Source organism: Hylobates moloch, unplaced genomic scaffold (genome assembly GCF_009828535.3).
Source record: "Hylobates moloch isolate HMO894 unplaced genomic scaffold, HMol_V3 SCAFFOLD_10, whole genome shotgun sequence".
In the NCBI taxonomy this organism is placed as follows: domain Eukaryota; kingdom Metazoa; phylum Chordata; class Mammalia; order Primates; family Hylobatidae; genus Hylobates; species Hylobates moloch.
Genome location: NW_026652285.1, coordinates 83,710,981 through 83,730,308, shown reverse-complemented (window position 1 = coordinate 83,730,308; position 19,328 = coordinate 83,710,981). Strand labels below are relative to the sequence as shown.

The window sequence follows — 19,328 nt, the reverse complement described above, 5'->3', positions numbered from 1 at the left end:
TCCAATTTTCATTAATTTACACCATTTGTCTAGAACTTTTCAAACGCATTTTCTCTTTCAAAATCAATGTACTTTCATCCCTTTTTTATCATAAATACATAAATCAGACTGAGCAGTCTCCCAGCAGGAAACAGATGTTGTACCCACCCAAAGGGCAGTGTGCAAGGAACAGGGAAACCAGTGAAGCCTGAGAAGCTCCCCCTTGGGCCTGAAGGAGTCAGGGGAGGGAGGCGCGCCCAGGGGTTGCCTGAAAGAGCTGTGGCTTTTGCTAGAGGGACATAGTCAACCTGCAGTAACCTACAGGGAGAATCAACAAGCATCAGACCTCCACCAAAACCAGGCAGAAGCTTGAGGGCAGGGGTCCAGTTTATGCTGAGCAGGCTGGAGAGTGGCCCTGGGGAGCAAATGGAGAAAATTGAATACAGTCAGCTGCTCTTTCTCTCCTTGAAAGTTTTCCTATCACAGAGCACTTTGGTCCCTATATTGTTAGATTTAAGTTCTAAATTTCTCTTCAAAGAATCAATATGTTTGTACGTTCAATTCTTTGCCTTCTACTTTTAAACTTAACTTCCTCGTAAAGCAACCTTTTTCGATTGCCTCCACCCTAACTCATTCCAATCACCTGCTCATTCTCCACCCTGACTCATTCCGATTTCCTGCTCTGCCATAAACATTTTTCCCTGCCAAACCATTCACCCCGTCACTCTCTTTAAATTAGCCAGTCGGAATTAGTTTAGCCTGTGCGGTCTAACCCTAGCCAACAGGGGAACGACACAGCAGCAGGGACCACGTGCGTCAGGGATAAGAACCCCTTCCCCTCCCTTGTCCAGGCATGCACTCACCATTGCTCCATCCGTAAGGGGGCACCCTTCTATAGAAGTCACTCGCCTTGCTGAGAATTAAAAAGAAAATTTTATATTAGAGTGCTATTTCTTTTGTGGCACCAAAACTTTATTTATAACAATATCAATAATAATATACCCTAATTTGTCTAGCACTTTGAAGACATTGTTTTCATATACATTATGTCACAAGTCAAGCTTATGGACACATATGTACTACCCTGTGATAAAATGAAGCAACAAACTCTGCGAAAAAACATGTCTTACCCAAAGGTACATAGCTGTCAAAAGACAAACCAGCATTTAAATCCAGTTTTTCTGCTCTGCCCACCACGTATACAAATACTTGTGGGTCTTTCTGCAAGGTATTTAATGAGAAAAGTTAAACATTGGCGGGGCGCGGTGGCTCACGCCTATAATCCCAAAACTCTGGGAGGCCAAGGCAAGCAGATCACCTGAGTTCAGGAGTTTCCGACCAGCCTGGCCAACATGGCGGAACCCAGTCTCTACTAAAAATACAAAAATTAATGGCCGGGCGCGGTGGCTCACGCTTGTAATCCCAGCACTTTGGGAGGCCGAGGCGGGCGGATCACGAGGTCAGGAGATCGAGACCACGGTGAAACCCCGTCTCTACTAAAAATATACAAAAAATTAGCCGGGCGTGGTGGCGGGCGCCTGTAGTCCCAGCTACTCGGAGAGGCTGAGGCAGGAGAATGGCGTGAAGCCGGGAGGCGGAGCTTGCAGTGAGCCGAGATTGCGCCACTGCACTCCCAAAAAAAAAAAAAAAAAAAAAAATTAGCTGGGCATAGTGGCTCATGCCTGTAATCCCAGCTACTCGGGAGGCTGAGGCACGAGAATCGCTTGAACCTGGGAAGTGGAAGTTGCAGTGAGCCGAGATTGTGCCACTGCACTCCAGCCTGGGTTACAGAGTGAGAATGTCTCAAAAAAAAAAAAAAAAGAAGAAAAAAGAAAAGAAAACATCATTTGCATATACTCACAACTTAAAATAAGCAAATTAATAAGGCTGTGGCGGGTCGGGGGGGGGGGGGCAGTTAAAAAAAAAATCTATGGCCAGGTGTGGTGGCTCATGCTTGTCATCCCAGTACTTTGGGAAGCCGAGGCTGGTGGATCACCTGAGGTCAGGAGTTCGAGACCAGTGTGACCAACATGGCAAAACCCCATCTCTACGAAAATACAAAAATTAGCTGGGTGTAGTGGCGCATGCCTATAATTCCAGCTACTTGGGAGTCTGAGGCAGGATAATTGTTTGAACCCAGGAGATGGAGGTTGCAGTGAGCTGAGATTACACCATTGCACTCCAGCCTGGGCAACAAGAGAAAAACTCCATCTCAGAAAAAAAAAAAAAAAAGAAAAGTAAAAAAACTTTGATTAATCCTATTCCTGATTCATTCTCTAATTCTTTTTTTTCCTTTTTTTTTAGACAGTCTCACTTTGTCAGCCATGCTGGAAGGCGGTGGCACAATCATAGCACACTGCAGCCACAATCTCCCAAGCTTCAGGTGAGCCTCCCACCTCAACCTCTCAAGTAGCTGGAACTACAGGCGTGCCCCACCACACCCAAGTAATTTTTAGAATTTTTTGGTACGGATGAGTTTCTCACTATGTTGCCCATGCTGGTCTTGAACTCTTGAGTTCAAGCAATCCTCTCACTTTGGTCCCCCAAAGTTATGGGATGACAGGAGTGACCCAATGCACCCGGCCACCATTCCCTAATTCTTTCCTAGAAAATTGCCAAGTCAGAGGCTGCTTCAGAGAGATTCTGCCCAAGTGGATTAGAACCATGGGGAGGCTCTCAATTTAAATTTACCTTCCTCTCATCCCACAAATTCCTGGACACAGAAACACTGCACCTAGTTATATTTTTAAATTTTATTTTAATTAACAAGTACAAATTATAAATATTTATGGAGTACAACATGATGTTTTGATATCTGTGTACATTGTGGACTGGCTACATCAAGCTTCTTAACATTCTGTTACCACTGATGAGGTTAAAATATGCTAGACTGGTGCACAGACTAGTTAAGCTAAATGCACTTGAAAGATGGCAGGTGCAAGAAGATAGCTCTGATCTTCATGCTATTTCTTTTCTTTTTTTTTTTTTTTTTTGAGATGGAGTCTTGCTGTGTTGCCCAGACTGGAGTGCAGTGGCGCAATCTTGGCTCACTGCAAGTTCCGCCTCCCGGGTTCACGCCATTCTCCTGCCTCCGCCTCCTGAGTTGCTGGGACTACAGGTGCCCGCCACCACACCCTGCAAATTTTTTTTTTTTTTTTTTTTTTTTTGTATTTTTAGTAGAGACGGGATGTCACCATGTTAGCCAGGATGGTCTCCATCTCCTGACCTCGTGATCCGCGCGCTTCAGCCTCCCAAAGTGCTGGGATGACAGGCTTGAGCCACCACACCCAGCCTACTATAATATTTTTAAAATGTAAAAACCATTATTACCTTGCAGGCTGTACAAAAATAGGCAGTAGGCTGGATTTGGCCAGTTTGCCAACTCCTGATCTAATCTTTAGTTCATATTCAAATTTTACCCGTTGTTTCAACCATGATCTTTATAATTATCTGCGCCCCTCCCCAGCCATGTAATTCAGGTTCATCTCGTTACCGTATCTCTTTAACAATTCCTCAACCTTTCTTTGACTCCATGACCTTGACACTTTTGAAGCTTACAAACTAGCTGTTTTGTAGAAGGTCCCCCAATTTGAGTTTGTCTGCTGTTTCCTCATGGCTAAATCCAGATTATGTATTTCAGTCAGGAAACCACAGAATTGATGTCGTGACCTTCTCAAGGCATAATATGAGAAAGCACAGAGAATATCTGTTGGTCTCATTAATAATATTGACTTTGACCTCTTATCTGTCAGTTTTTTCCACTGTAAAGTTACCTTTTTCCCCTTTAATAAACAATCTGCAAAGAGATACGTTTAGAACATGTAAACACTCTGTTCCTTATTCAACTTTCACCTTCTTTTAGCTTTCATGATTCTTGCCTGAGTCAATTATTAATAAATGGTTTCAAAACTGTGGCATTCTACTGTCAGGATTTTTTTTTTTTTTTCCTTGAAACAGAATCTCTCTCACTCTGTGACCCAGGCTGGAGTGCAGTGATGCGATCTCAGCTCACTGCAACCTCCGCCTCTCAGGCTCAAGCGATTCTCGTGCCTTAGCCTCCATAGTAGCTGGGACTATAGGTGTGTGCCACCATGCCAGGCTAACTTTTGTGTTGTTAGAAGAGATGGGGTTTCGTCATGTTGGCCAGGGTGATCTTGGACTCCTGGCCTCAAATGATCCACCCACCTTGGCCTCCCAAAGTCCTGGGATTGCAGGCGTGAGCCGCCGAGCCCAGCCCTCCTTTTCTTACTTCTGTGTTTATGAACTCTTGGTAACTTACTTTAGGGGTGGTAAAATATGTTCATCCATTAACATATTTTCTGTTACTTATTGATTGATTGATTTTTACCTTAAACTGTTAAGGGTTAACCGTTAACATGTTAATTGCTATGGTTAATTGTAGGGTGCTACAATAATAAAATGCTAATTTTATTGCTGGCTTTTATGTGCAGATTGTCTTAGATTTGGCCAATGGAAGCTCCTTTAAGGTGGTTTCTGCGTTCCTTTTGACACATCCCCTACTCTTTTGTGTTTCTATCATATTTTGCACACTTTCTTACTGACTGACGCAAAAGGATGTTTCAGGGTATTTTTGTACTTTCGTTGCCCTTGTCCCAGCCCAGCCATCCACCAAAAGGCAGAAGTCCCGCCACAGAATTATAGCAGACACTACTCACGTGGAGACAGGACGGTAGAAGGAGAGGCTGGAAGGGGAAGCTAGGATGAGATGACATTCCAAGACATGCAGCATGTTTGCATGCCAGAAATGACATCACTGATAGGGGTTTACAGAAATCTCATTAGTAACCTTCCTTAAGTTTGTTCTTACCTACAAAAGGAATCTACTTCACCTGTACTGGAAGGCTGAATGTGCAAGGAGCCGAAGGCCCATGGGACATGACCAACTCAGCATTCCGCTGGAGGCTATATGATCAAACAGCAAATTGTTTATCATGAATGCAGGCTGTGGGCAAACTCACACTGTCCTGCCACCAAAAGCTTTGCTGAGCGATGTCACTCCCTGGTGCCGGGCTCTTTTGTACTCTTTGTACTCTTTCTCTTTATTTCTCAGACCGGCCGACACTTACGGAAAATAGAAACAACCCACGTTGAAATATTGGGGGTGAGTTCCCCCAAAGTTACCTAGTGAGAAAATTAGCGCCTATCGTTCAAAGGATGCAGTCTCGCAAACCTGCTGTGAACCAAACGGCCCACTGACAATTACCCAACAATCACCCCCGCTTCTCGCTATCTCTTTTACCTAATAAACACGGAGGGCTGTGTAAAGCTCAGGGCCCTTGTCCACTAGAGGCTAGGTGCCCCCTGACTCCTTCTTCCAACTATACTCTTTTGTCTATTGTCTTTTATTCCCGCGTTCGCCCCCTTCGTTCAGTCCAATAGATCCGCAGCATAGTGGCACCCCCAACAGCAACAGAATTGGGCTATCAACATGAATGGAACAGAGAAAAGTGTAGGACTTTGACATGGACTGAGATTCAAATCTCAACCCTGCTACTGACTAGCTATGTGATCTTGTGTATGTTGTTTTACCTCTCAGAATTTCAGTTTCCTGAGGCTCCAAGGAAGATGATGGTAATATGTGCTTCTGAAACTGTCCCTATAAACTTTATAAAATTAGGCCAGGCACAGTGGCTCACACCTGTAATCCCAGTACTTTGGGAGGCCGAGGCAGGTGGATCACCTGAGGTCAGGAGTTCACGACCAGCCTGACCAATATGGTGAAACTCTGTCTCTACTAAAAATACAAAAATTAGCCGGGTGTGGTGGCGTGTGCCTGTAGGCCCAGCTACTCAGGAGGCTGAGACAGGAGAATTCCTTGAACCTGGGAGGTAGAGGTTGCAGTGAGCCGAGATCATGCCACTGCACCCCAGCCTGGGAGACAGAGCGAGACTCCATCTCAAAAAATATATAAAATTAATCAGGAAAGAAGGGAGGGAGGGAGAAACAAAAACAAACCAAGCTGGCAGCATGTTCAGCATTCATCATTAACTCGGCACACTCTCCCATCTGCTTCCTCACACTTTGGTGCCTATTGTTCTAGAATCACTAGACCCAGTTACAAGATTATAGTTCACCTTAACTGCTCTTTAAATAGCAACTCGAACATTATGAAATGTTGTTTTCACTTTGAGATATTCCTTCAGGTCCTGCATACGGATGAAATTACTGATGTCAGCTGAAGGACCCCACTGATGCAGCTGACCTGAAGGACTCCCCAAGGAGCTACCTCATCAAAAAATACAGTTTCCACTTTGTGATGATTTTATCCCCCTTGCCCCAACCCACCAGCAACCCCAATTTTCCAGCCCCTCACTCTCCACAATCCTCTTAAAGCCCCGGGCCAGTACTTCTTGGGAGATAGATTTGATGATTTCCTTCCACTTCCTTGCTGGGTGCCCTGTAATCATTAAACTCTTTCTTTGCTGCATCCCTGCTGTCTTAGTGTAATTAGTCTATTACTATGCAGTGGGCATGCGAACCTGTTGATGACCCTTCCTTGGGTCATCATGAGAACTAGAAATACTGGATACCAAGGGCTATTCTAGTGCAAGATTGCATCTCCTCTGTGCTGTGCAGAGAGGATAATCAATATCTCTTCAAACACATTGTCCCACATGTATTCAGGAATTCCTGCAATTATGAGAAAAATATTACGTTTGTTGTTATATTTCTCAAGCATTATCCCACCAGACCAATGAAATGGAAGTTGTAGAGAAAAAAGTGGGGGACAAGTCTGTCTGTTTTTGTTTGTTTGTTTGTTTGTTTTTGAGACAGAGTCTTGCTCTGTCGCCCAGGTTGGAGTGCAGTGGCATGATCTTGCCTCACTGCAACCTCCACCTCCTGTATTCAAGTGATTCTCCAGCCTCAGCCTCCCAAGGAGCTGGGACTACAGACGCCCACCACCATGCCCAGCTAATTTTTGTAGTTTTAGTAGGGATGGGGTTTCACCATGTTGGCCAGGCTGGTCTCAAACTCCTGACATCAAGTGATCCACCTGCCTTGGCCTCCCAAAGTGCTGGGATTATAGGCATGAGCCACCGCCCCTGACCAAGTCTGTCTGTTTTTAAAGTACAAAAAAAAATCCAGAAGAAATTTCCATCAAACAGATTAACAATGACTTTTGCTTTTTATAGTGTAAACATCTGTATTGTCTGAATTATTTGATAAAAAGCATTTTTAAATTACTTGTTTGTTACTACTTTATTGTTTTAAGTGAACTGTTTCCCCCACAGTTAGATCAGAACTCATTGAAACCTAAAATCAGAGAACTGAATTGAACAGAGTTTTATCTTAGGGTAAAGCAAAGGAAAATCTTTTTCCTTGATCCTTTATTCCATATTCTAACTCTCTGTATGCGAGTATGTAACAGCCATGATTTAACTTAATCACCATGACTTGACAAACTGCAGCCTTTAAGACTGACTGAGTCATCATGATGGGAAAGAGATTTTGTTTGACCTGGTGTGGCCCAATCTTATCTGTATCTTCAATTTAAGGACAAGTGAGTAAATATGTGAGCCACTCTGTGTTTTCCGGCACTTTTTTCTGTTATTCTTACTTTGCAAAGATTTTTATGCCTGCAATTTTATTAACACTTCTAATATCCAAAAGAAACAGAGTGATTCTATAATAAGTTATCTTAAAAGAAAAAAAAAAGAGAAGCAGAATGAGATATGTAACCCAATACCGTTTCTATAAATTAAAAGTATATGCCCACAGTGCACATTATGTAAGAACATGGAAAAAAAAAACTGTATGCACATCAAACACATCACAGTAGTTGCCTATAGTAGGAGGAGAAAAGCAGAGAATGGAGTTTTTTTGGTTTTCTTTCAAGACAGGATCTCACTTAGACACCCAGGCTAGAGTGCAGTGCCAGGATCGCAGCCGCTGCAGCCCCCACCTCCCAGGTTAAAGCTATGTTGCCCACGCAAGTCTGGAATGCTTGGCCTCAAGTGGTTCTTTTGTCTCGGACTCCAAAAGTGCTAGGATTACAGGCATGAGCCACAGCACCCAGCCTGGGAATGGAGTTTTGTTTTGTTCGAAGTTACATAAATTAATGAGAGAGAGAGAGAGAGTGAGAAAGAAAGAATTTAGCAGACCGGTGGGGATAAAGTGCCACAAACTCTGATGAGTATGAAGAATTCAACTCTCGGCATTGTGTTTTTAGGGTCCATCCAAGTTTCTTTATGTACATTGAACCCAGTGCTTCTGATGCTGCATATATCCTGTGGTATGCATCCACCACACTTGCTCCACACACTCTGTTATGGGCTGAACTGTGTCTTCCCCAATTTCATGTGTTAAAATCCCCAAGTCCCAGTACTCAGAATGTAACTATATTTGGAGATGGGGCCTTTAAAGAGGTAATTAAGGTTAAATGAGGCCATATTCACGAGCCCTAATCCATTTGACAGTATTTGAAGACAAGGCCTTCAAAGACGTGGTTAAGTTAAACTGAGGCTGACAAGTGGGGCTCTCATCCAATATGACGGGTATCCTTACAAGGAGAGACACTGAGCCAGATGTGGTGGTGGGCCTATAATCCCAGCTTCTAGGGAGGCTGAAGGAGGATCACCTGAGTCCAGGAGTTCAAGGCTGCAATGAACTATGATACCCACCATTGCACTCCAGCCTGGGTGACAGAACAAGACCTCAAAATAATTAAAATTAAATAAATAAATTAAAGACATTTAATCTTCATAATGACTGGGAGTTAGGCATTCTTCTTATCCCCATCTTGCAGATGGCTGGACTGAGTGAGGCAAGGAGAAGGTAAGTAAGTCTTTGAAAGCTACACCACTAGTAAGTGGCAGGTGCAGGCTTCGAACCTGCAGCCGTCTAATACCAACGACTTAGCTTCACGTTCAACCCCTGCCTGAGACCACCTCTCCTTGCAGAGGCCGAGTCAAGGCCTGATGTTTGCTAGGGTGTGATGAGTGGGGTGCCTCAGTGGCAAGAGTGCTCACTCCTGCCTGGGGGAGTCTGGCAAGGGTTCACAGAGGTGACCTTGAATTGGCTGGTGGAAGGCGAGTAGGTGTTCAGCAGGCGAACTGGGGACAGACAGGCAGGGTGTCTGCACCCCAGCACTGGGCGAAAGCTTGCACTGCGGGCAAGCGGCCGGGCTGACGGGGAGCCCAGGGATCGGAACCAGCACCGGGGGCTTATTAGGGCTGCGGCCGCCCCAGGCCCTGCCTTTGGCCCCTTTTGGCCTGCTTGGCAGATGCCAGGGCTGGTTCCCCCACGGGGCATATTTCCCCCGGGCTCCAAATGAGGACCCCAGGCACAGGTCCAGTGTCACCTGGACAAAGCTCTGTTAGGGGTTTTACTATCAGAAGTCCCCAACCCCCCTACACACACACACACACACACACACACGCACGCACACACACGCGCGTGCATATGCACATAGGCACACACAGATACACGCGCGCACACATACACACACACAAGCACAAACGCACTCAGATTTCCCGGACCCTGGTTTTCCTCCTGTGACCTTTACGGGGTCGGGGCTCTCACCCTAAAGAAGCAGCTCCGCCCTGGGGTGGCCCCACCCTCTCCTGGGACCTGTCATAAGCCGGACCCCGGGCCCCCAGCCGCGCAGTCCCAGCCGCCTTCCCCAGGCAGTGGAACCTTCGGGCTCTTGTAAGTAGACTTCCTGCTTTCTTTCCTTCCCTTTTCTCCCTCCTCTAACCCCCTTGCTTTCTTCCTGCCAAGTTTCTAGACTCCCCAGTGGAGGAGGTTTGCGCTTAGACCTCCTCCCCTTACGCCGAAATGACCGCTGGGTCTTGCCCTCGGAGGATCTTGGGAGCCGAGGTCCCGACGCCTCCCGGCCCTGCAGTTCCTTGGAGAGCTTGGAGCCGTGCGCCGGAGGGAATAGGAAAGCTTGGTTACAACCCGGGACACCTGGTAGCTGCCTGCACCCGGGAAGGGGCTGGCCAGGGAACTTGCGGTACTGCACAACTGGGGGAGGGTAGAAGAAGAAAGATCGGGGTGGGGATTCAGGAATGGGCACGCGGGCAGCGGGTGGCGGTGGCGGTGGCGGGCAGCGAGGGTGGGAGCAAAGGGCGAGCGGGCAAAGGCCGGGCGCCGCGCCGTGCCCCCTCCTCGGGCGGGCGAGACCTTCCCGGGACCTCGCCCCTCTGCGGCCAGACCCTTTCCAGGAGGGCTTCTGGACTTGTAGCGAGTTTGGAAGCCCAGCGGTTGCTTTTTTGGGGAAAGGGACAAAGATGTGTGGACTCTAAACAAGTTGAACTCACAGAAATAACGACTAGAATGATGGTTGCCGGAGGATGGGAGCGGGTTCGGGGGCGGGAATGGGGGCTTGTTGGCCAAAGGGTACAAAGTTCAGAGACGAGAGGAGTAGGTTCTGAGATCTGTTGCACAGCAGAGTGACTAGAGCCAATAATGTGTATTTCGAAATAACAGAGTAAACTGCAAATGTCTCACCGTAAAAATGACACGTAGGGCCGGGCGCGGGGGCTCACGCCTGTAATCCCAGTACTATGGAAGGTCGAGGCGGGAGGATCATGTGAGCTCAGGAGTTCTAGACCAGTCTGGCCAACATGGGGAAACCCCGTCTCTACTAAAAATACAAAAATTAGCCGGTCCTGGTGGCGGGCGCCTGTAATCCCAGCTACTCAGGAGGCTGAGACAGGAGAATCGCTTGAACCCGGGAGGCGGAGGTTGCAGTGAGCTGAGATCGCGCCATTGCACTCCAGCCTGGGCGACAGAGCGAGACTCCTTCACACGCACACACACACACAGAAAAAAGTCTTAATTTAAAAAAAAGAAAAGAAGGAACAACCCTGGGCTGCAGATCGGACTGCCCCCCTGGATCCCTCGCAATGCGGGAGTGCTCCCTCCAGGCCACCCGTGTCCCCTCCCCGCGGCACCGGTGGGGGAGCTGGGGAGGTCACTGGCAGCTCCAAATCGTTTCGTAACTGGATTGTTTGTATCGGATGCACCCGCGGGAAGGCGCAGGTCCCAAGTGATTCGGCAGAGTTCAGTCCAAGCAGAAAGTCCTGAACTCGCAGCTCGGGGCAGCCTTCATCATCTTCCCTTGCTTTGGTGTAGCGTTTACAGCTCAAAATCAGTTTGGTGTGGAGTCTAAACTCAAATCCCTCCTGGGCCAAAGAAAATTCGCACCCGATGGCTGAGTGCAAGTGGCTCACACCTGTAATCCCAGCACTTTGGGAGACCGAGGCGGGCGGATCGCCTAGGCAACACAGTGAGGCTCCTCTCTACAAGAAAGAGAGAAAAAAAAGTATTTAAAAAAAAAAAAAAAAAAAAACGCACTTGAAAATGGGGCGGAGCAGCGGCGCCCCCCGGTGGTTTTCAGGAGTTCTGAGACTGCCTTGAAATGCCTGGCTCTTTCCATCTGAAAGAGGTGAATGGACTTCTATCTACTGGATTCTTTGTGTTTGATGCTTTTTCTTAGAATTCACTCCATGTGAGATGAGAAACGGAATGGAATATTCGCACTCCCGGTAACTGTTCAGTGCCATAGAGAAACTCTAGCCTAGCAGTGGCTGGGAAGAATTTCTTTGTTGATTTATATTTTTTCCTTGTCTTGAAGATTTCTTTAAACCTCAGTTTCCTCATCCGTACACTGGCAATGATACTAATGTCTATCTGATAGGGAAGTTATAAGGATAAAATGATGTAATCTATATGAAGTGCTTAGCACAGCACCAGAAACATAGTAAAGGTTAAATGAACGTGGTTGGCGTGATACGATAATGATGGGATTTGAGGATATTGTAGCTGTGCTATCTGGTCTCAGTTCGATGGCTAGGGAACTGTTAGAATGCAGTCACTTCATGGCAGTTGACTACATATTTACTGTGTTCTAGGAGCTTCAGGATGGTTCGTACTAAGACGTGGACCCTGAAGAAGCACTTTGTTGGCTATCCTACTAATAGTGACTTTGAGTTGAAGACAGCTGAGCTACCACCCTTAAAAAATGGAGGCAAGTCATACTAAAAATATTTCAGAGTTGGAAGGGACTGTATCAGTTAGCTTTTGTTGCATAACAAACTACCCCAAAGTTTAGTGACTTTAAGCAACAATGGTTTATTGGTTCACAATTCTTTGGGTTGGCAATTTGGGCTGAGTTAAGCTGGCTGGTTCTTCTTAGGTCTCATCTGGGGTAAATGGTTAATTTAGGATGGGCCTTGCTCACATGTCTGCTGGTTAGCAGGCTTTCTGTTGGGGTGCATGCCTTAGTTCTCATCTATGTGGCCTTTCTAGCAGGCTAGTTTGAGCTCTGTTCTTATAGTAGCCCCATAGATCTAGAGCAGCAGGAGTTGGCAAGCTCCAATGTCCAAGCACTTTCTCTCTCTCTTTTTTTTTTTTTTTCGAGACAGTGTCTTGCTCTGTTGCCCAAGTTGGAGTGCAGTGGTGTGATTTTGGCTCACTGCAACCTCTGCCTTCTGGGTCCAAGCGATTCTCTTGCCTCAGCCTCCTGAGTAGCTGGGATTACAGGTGTGCGCCACCATGCCCCCCTAATTTTTGTATTCTTTTTGAGACGGAGTCTTGCTCTGTCACCCAGGCTGGAGTGCAGTGGAGCAATCTCTGCTCACTGCAACCTTTGCCTCCCAGGTTCAAGTGATTCTCCCTGCCTCAGCCTCCTGAGTAGCTGGGATTACAGGCACCCACCAACATGACCGGCTAATATATATATTTTTTTTTTAGCAGAGACGGAGTTTCACCATGTTGGCCAGGCTGGTCTCGAACTCCTGACCTCAGGTGATCCACCTGCCTCGGCCTCCCAAAGTGCTGGGATTACAGGCGTGAGCCACAGTGCCCGGCCTTAATGTTTGCATTTTTAGTAGAAACGGGGTTTCCCATCTTTGCCAGGCTGGTCTTGAACTCCTGACCTTAGATGATCAGCCTGCCTTGACCTCACAAACTGCTGGGATTAAAGCTGTGAGCCACCATGCTCCACTGTGCAAGTGCTTTTCAAGCCTCTACTTGTGCCACGTTTGCTAATATCCCATGGTCAAAGCAAATCACAAAACCAACCTCAGATTCGAGAGGCAGAAAATAGATTTCTTGATGGGAGAAGTGGCAAGGAGACCAGCACACAAGGGTGAGAGTTATTTGTGGCCATTTTGCAATCTGCCACAAAGACCTTTCCAGGGTTCTCAGTGTGAATCCTCGATGTCACGTGGCAGGATTCCCCTGCTTTCATTGATAATTGAAATTCATGCTTGAGTGCACTACTCTTTGTGGCTTTGACTAGACTGTGGGGAGGATGTCCTCTCTATCCTCATGAGCCTGATGATGGCAGTGAGGTAAGCACTGCCCAGTGGCTATACGAAGAGTTCAGACTATAAGATGAGTCTCGGCCGGGCGTGGTGGCTCACACCTGTAATCCCAGAACTTAGGGAGGCTGAGGCGGGCAGATCACAAGTTCAGGAGATCGAGACCATCCTGGCTAACACGGTGAAACCCCATCTCTACTAAAAATACAAAAAATTAGCTGGGCGTGGTGGTGAGCGCCTGTAGCCCCAGCTATTCGGGAGGCTGAGGCAGGAGAATAGTGTGAACCCGGGAGGTGGAGCTTGCAGTGAGCCAAGATCGCGCCACTGCACTCCAGCCTGGGCAACAGAAGAAGACTCCATCTCAAAAAAAAAAAAAAAAAAAGATGAGTCTCTAAGGAGTGTTTACAGGTAGGTAAGCTTTTGAGAAAAGGGGATGCAATCAAGTAGCATGACAAAGTGATCAGTCCCATCTAAGCTATGATGGCCATGACTCAAATTCAAAATTCCAAAGAATGTATACATGAGAGTCACTCCAGCAAAATGCATGTTCTCTCACACTAAGTGGGTCTGGCGATGAAACCATATGGTAAGCACTGTAACATAATGGTTTAAATGTGGCCTTGGGCAAGTTACTTAACCTAACCTTAAATAAAGTGGAAACAATATTTGTTGAATATCAAATGACATAATTCATGTAAAGCATGGAATGAGTGCTGAGTAAATAGCATTATTATTGTTATCATTATTATTATTATTATTATTAACTGGGCTGGGCCAAAAATGAGAACCCCTTCTTGTCTCTGCGATAGAAGCAGAGATGGGAAGACATTCCTGAAGCAGAAGTATTATCTGTGTTTTTTTAGAATACCAAAAACAGGCTGGGCATGGTGGCTCATGCCTGTAATCCCAGCACTTCGGGAGGCCAAGGTGGGCAGATCTCTTGAGGTTAGAAGTTCGAGACGAGCCTGGCCAACACGGTGAAACCCCGTCTCTACTAAAAATACAAAAATTAGCCGGGCGCGGTGGTGGGTGCCTGTAATCCCAGCTACTCAGGAGGCTGAGGCACGAGAATCACCTGAACCTGGGAGATGGAGGTTGCAGTGTTCAAAGATCAAGCCACTGCACTCCAGCCTGGGCAACAGAACAAGACTAGGTCTCAAAAAAAAAAAAAAAAAAAAAGAGGCTGGTCGCAGTGGCTCACGCCTGTAATCCCAACACTTTAGGAGGCCGAGGCGGGTGGATCACAAGGTCAGGAGATTGAGACCATCCTGGCTAACACGGTGAAACCTGTCTATACTAAAAATACAAAAAATTAGCTGGGCGTTGTGAGGCAGGCGCCTGTAGTCCCAGCTACTCAGGAGGCTGAGGCAGGAGAATGGCATGAACCCAGGAGGCAGAGCTTGCAATGAGCTGAGATGGCGCCACTGAACTCCAGCCTGGGTGACAGAGCAAGACTCCCTCTCAAAAAAAAAAAAAAAAAAAAGAGTGCCAAAAACAAAGGCATCAGGCCTTGAGTTCCGTTTTTTTCTTCAACATTTATTTTAGTTTTAGGGGTACATATGCAGGGTTGTTATATGGGTAAATTGCATGTGGCTGAGGTTTGGTGTGCGAATGATCCTGTCACCCAGGCAGTGAGCATGGTACCTCATAGGTAGTTTCTCAACCCTCGTCCCTGTCTCACCCTCCCCTGTCTAGTGGTGCTCAGCGTCTATTGTTCCTCTCAGGCCTTGAGTTTCTAATTGCCTATGGAATGCTTTATTTTGTAGAGGTCCTGCTTGAAGCTTTGTTCCTCACCGTGGATCCTTACATGAGGTATTATTTATTTCCCCCCTCAAAATGCTAATGCTGTGTTAAATGCTATTTGGAAGTAGTTCATCTTTTAAAATATCCAACTGACTTAAAACATGGTCACTTTCCTTCTGTTTCTCCCAGCCAGTATCAGTGATGGGATTCATGCATGCTCGTCTTTTGCAGGCAAAGGTCTAAGTAGCTTAGTGAGGGATCACCTCAGTCCCTTTGTCCCAACCATCTCCTATCTGCTCTGCACAATTTGCCTGTCACTGCTCAACAGAATTACTTTCAAAAAAAAAAAAAAAAAAGAAGGAAAAAAAAACCTTAAAAGAAAAAAATAAAGCCTGGGCAACATGGCAAAACCCCATCTCTACTAAAAATACAAAAAAGGTAGCCAGGCATGGTGGCGCAGGCCTGTGGTCCCAGCTACTCAGGAGGATGAGGCAGAAACATCACTTGAGCCTGGGAGGCAGAGGTTGCAGTGAGCCAAGATCGTGCCACTGCACTCCAGCCTAGGTAACAGAGCAAGACCCCGTCTCATAAAAAAAAAAGAAGCCAAACCCCAATTTGTGCATTTCACTACTGGCAAGTAATTTGGATAGCGGAAGATGCTAAGACTAAAATCAGCTTTTCTGGCCTTCCATTTACCTGTATTCTTTTAATGTAGGTGAATCTGCAGTTGACTCAAACTTATATACTCAGCAAACAACTCAGGGAGGGGAGGAAATCAAAAGCCTTTAATTGACCACTAAGTCCTCAGTATTTTTTTGCCTCGGTAAATAACATAGCCATCATTCTTTTACATTTTTTTCATAGCTGATTGATAAAGATTCAAATCTTAAGTGGAAAATACAGTTTAAAAATGTTAATTGGCATCTTTTTGTGTAGCTAGTGTTTTGGGTAATAACTACCCAATGGTGCCTGGGTTCTGCTTTTAAAGTCACTGGTAAAAATTCATCTTTACTTGAACATGGCAGTAAGACTTTTGTGTTCACTCATAAAAAAATCCAATCAGAGTGCTTATCTGAGGTCACAGAGCAGAACTTCCTCTAACAGCTTTCCTCCTGCATCTCACCTAGTTGTAGCCCTTCATCTGTCTGGGTTTTATTGCCGCATACACTTACCCAGCAGTTTTTCATTTGGCTTGAAACTCAAAACAGTCCCCTGATGTTCCTATGTATTATGAATGGAATTTTATTTATTTACCTTTTTTTTTTTTTTTTGCAGATTGGTAGCCAAAAGATTGAAGGAAGGTGATACAATGATGGGGCAGCAAGTGGCCAAGTAATTATTTCCATTTGTCCCAATGCTTGGAAAATATCTCTCCTCTTTACCTCCTGCTGGGTCCTGTCTCTGTCCATCACTCCTACAATTTCTTCAGCCTGTGTTGTTCACTCACTGTGTGATCTTGGAATCAACTTGGGAAATTCTGTCCCCTTCCTGACTAGCTGGAAAGGAGGGAAGGATGTGAAATTGTCATTTTTTCAGCTTCACTTTGCTATCCTTACTTTTAATTACTAAAAAAAAAAAAAAAGTATTCATCCAGGTCATGATTTATTGTGGGATCTGGCCAGCAGCCCACAATGCAACGGGGCTCTCTCTTTGTTCCCAGGTGGATCGGCAGGTTGAGAAATAGTAGACACACACAAGATAGTGAAAGCTGGGTCCAGGGGCGTCACCGCCTTCTGGTTCCACGGTGCCACCAATGCACTGAATATACCAGCATTTATTATTAAGTTTAGTGAGGGCGGGGGTAGGTTAGTGAGGGATTTAGGGTCATTTGATTATGAGGTGAGATGGTTACATGGGGATGAAGTAATTATTTAACATAACATCTGTATGCAGAAGTACAGAAGTACAGAGATAAGAATTTACAATATAGTGTGTGCATCAGTAATTTCTAACAGAGCCTTAAAACACAAACACAGTCTTTTCTTTCTTTTTTTTTTTTTTTGAGACGGAGTCTCGCTCTGTCGCCCAGGCTGGAGTGTAGTGGCGTGACCTCGGCTCACTGCAAGCTCCGCCTCCCGGGTTCACGCCATTCTCCTGCCTCAGCCTCCCGAGTAGCTGGGACTACAGGCGCCTGCCACCGCGCCCGGCTAATAACACAGTCTTTTCATAACCTATGATTAGCAAGATATTAATCAGCAGTAACAGTTGCAGCAAAAGCTGGTTACAATCCATAGAAACAGGAGGTGAAGCTAGACAATCAATTAGACCAGAAATTCTCAGAAGGGAGTATGCCTTAACTGTAAAGAGGCCTAGAAGAGCCATGGCAAGATGAGGGCGTTTACAGCCCTGTCTTTTCTATATGGACAAGCACCCCCCATGCATCCATTTATAGGCTCTCCACAACAGTTGCATTCCATTCCCAGAGCAATGAAAATCTGCATTTCTGGGATAGGAATCTTGGTGATGTGAAACCTCCCTGACTGCATGTCTGTTCATAGGCTCTCTGCAGGGGGAAGCACATCACACGCTGTTGGCTCATTCTGGCAGTCTAGCCTGGCATTGTCTTTACACAATCCTGCATGCAACTTTTAATGACAATAATCAGGATCATTTCATCTTTTATTCCATAGCAATAGTTTCAGGGGGTCTGCCTACAATGATTACTGTAAAAATTCAAATAAAACAAAATTTTTATCTTAGAAACTGAAAGTTCCCCTGTCATCTGAACCTTAAAGACAACTATTGTTAATATATTATTATTTCAAAAATTGTGGGCCAGCACAGTGGCTCACGCCTGTGATCCCAGCACTTTGGGAAGCCGAGGTGGGCAGATCACTTGAGGTCAGGAGTTCGAGACCAGCCTGGCCAACATGGTGAAACCCCGTCTCTACTAAAAATACAAAAATTAACTGGGTGTAGTAGTGCATGCCTGTAATCCCAGCTACTCAGGAGGCTGAGGCAGGAGAATCGCTTGAACCTGGGAGGCGGAGGTTGCAGTGAGCCAAGATTGCACCACTGCCCTCCAGCCTGGGTGACAGAGCGAGACTCCATCTCAAAAAAAAAAAAAAAGAAAGAAAAAGAAAAATTGTCCAGTGCACATACTTTTAAATATAAATTTCATTTTACTTTATTATTATTTTTTTTTGAGACGGAGTCTCACTCTTGTTGCCCATGCTGGAGTGCAATGGCGCAATCTTGGCTCACCGCAGCCTCCACCTCCCAGGTTCAAGTGATTCTGATTCTCCTGCCTCAGCCTCCTGAGTAGCTGGGATTACAGGCATGCACCACCGCACCTGGCTAATTTTGTATTTTTAGTAGAGATGGGGTTTCTCCATGTTGGTCAGGCTAGTCTCGAACTCCCAATCTCAGGTGATCCACCCGCCTCGGCCTCTCAAAGTGCTGGGATTACAGGCATGAGCCACCACACCCGGCCTATATATAAATTTTAAATGGAATTATATGCCCTTCAGAAAACTGCTTTCTCTCAATTATTATGTTAAGGATATCTTTCATTGACAGTATATAAATATACCACCTACCTTTTAATAGCTGCAAGTTATTTTTAACTAATCTACTACTGATAACAACTGTTTTCAGTTTTTTCTATGACAAATAATTCTTCAAGGAGCATGTATATATTTATACGTGTGTCTCTGTGTATTCTTTGCCCTCTTGGATGAGTATTGCTTTACATTAAACTCCCAGAAGCATAAATTCTAGACCCAAAGAAATGTATATTTTTCATCTGAAAAGGTGATGACAAATTGTTCTTCAGAAAAATTATATGAAGGCTGGACGCAGTGGCTCATGCCTGTGATCCCAGCACTTTGGGAGGTTGAGGCAGGAGGATCACTTGAGGTCAGGAGTTCGAGACCAGCCTGGCCAACATGACAAAACCAAATCTCTGCTAAAAATAAAAAAAAATAGCCAGGTGTGGTGGTGGGCATCTGTAATCCTAGCTATTCAGGAGGCTGAGGCATGAGAATCGCTTGAACCCAGGAGGCAGAGGTTGCAGTGAGCTGAGATCACACCTCTGCACTCTAGCCTGGGCAACAGAGTGAGACTTGGTCTCAAAAAAAAAAAAATGTGTGAATGTCACTCCTACAAATAGTATTAACCTGTTTCCCTTATACTGTTCACCATCAGTCTCAGCAACCTGAGATAAATATATTGATACTTTATGCTTAGTTTAGTTTGCATTTCTTTTATTATTAGTGATGTTGACCTTCTTTTTGTAAGTTAATTCTCAATTTTCTTCTGTGGATTATCTGTTTCTATCCTTTGCCCTTTTCCTTTAGGTCTTATCGTTCGTTA

At 45.6% G+C, this 19,328-nt stretch overlaps 1 protein-coding gene across 5 annotated transcripts in view; it reads left to right on the top strand.

Moving 5' to 3' along the window:
* Nucleotides 1-9,595: 9,595 nt before the first annotated feature.
* Nucleotides 9,596-19,328, top strand: part of PTGR1 (prostaglandin reductase 1) — a 32,403-nt gene continuing 22,670 nt past the window's right edge. For 2 of the 5 annotated variants that reach the window (XM_058445274.1, XM_058445272.1), the window contains exons 1-4: nt 9,596-9,648; nt 11,859-11,974; nt 15,038-15,083; nt 16,290-16,346. In XM_058445274.1, the coding sequence (XP_058301257.1) occupies nt 11,869-11,974; nt 15,038-15,083; nt 16,290-16,346 (209 nt within the window). In that variant the 5' untranslated portion in view covers nt 9,596-9,648; nt 11,859-11,868. Of the gene's footprint in view, nt 9,649-9,819; nt 9,956-11,858; nt 11,975-15,037; nt 15,084-16,289; nt 16,347-19,328 lie in introns of those variants that run through there. The other 3 variants (XM_058445275.1, XM_058445273.1, XM_032164864.2) reach the window with 3 other exon arrangements.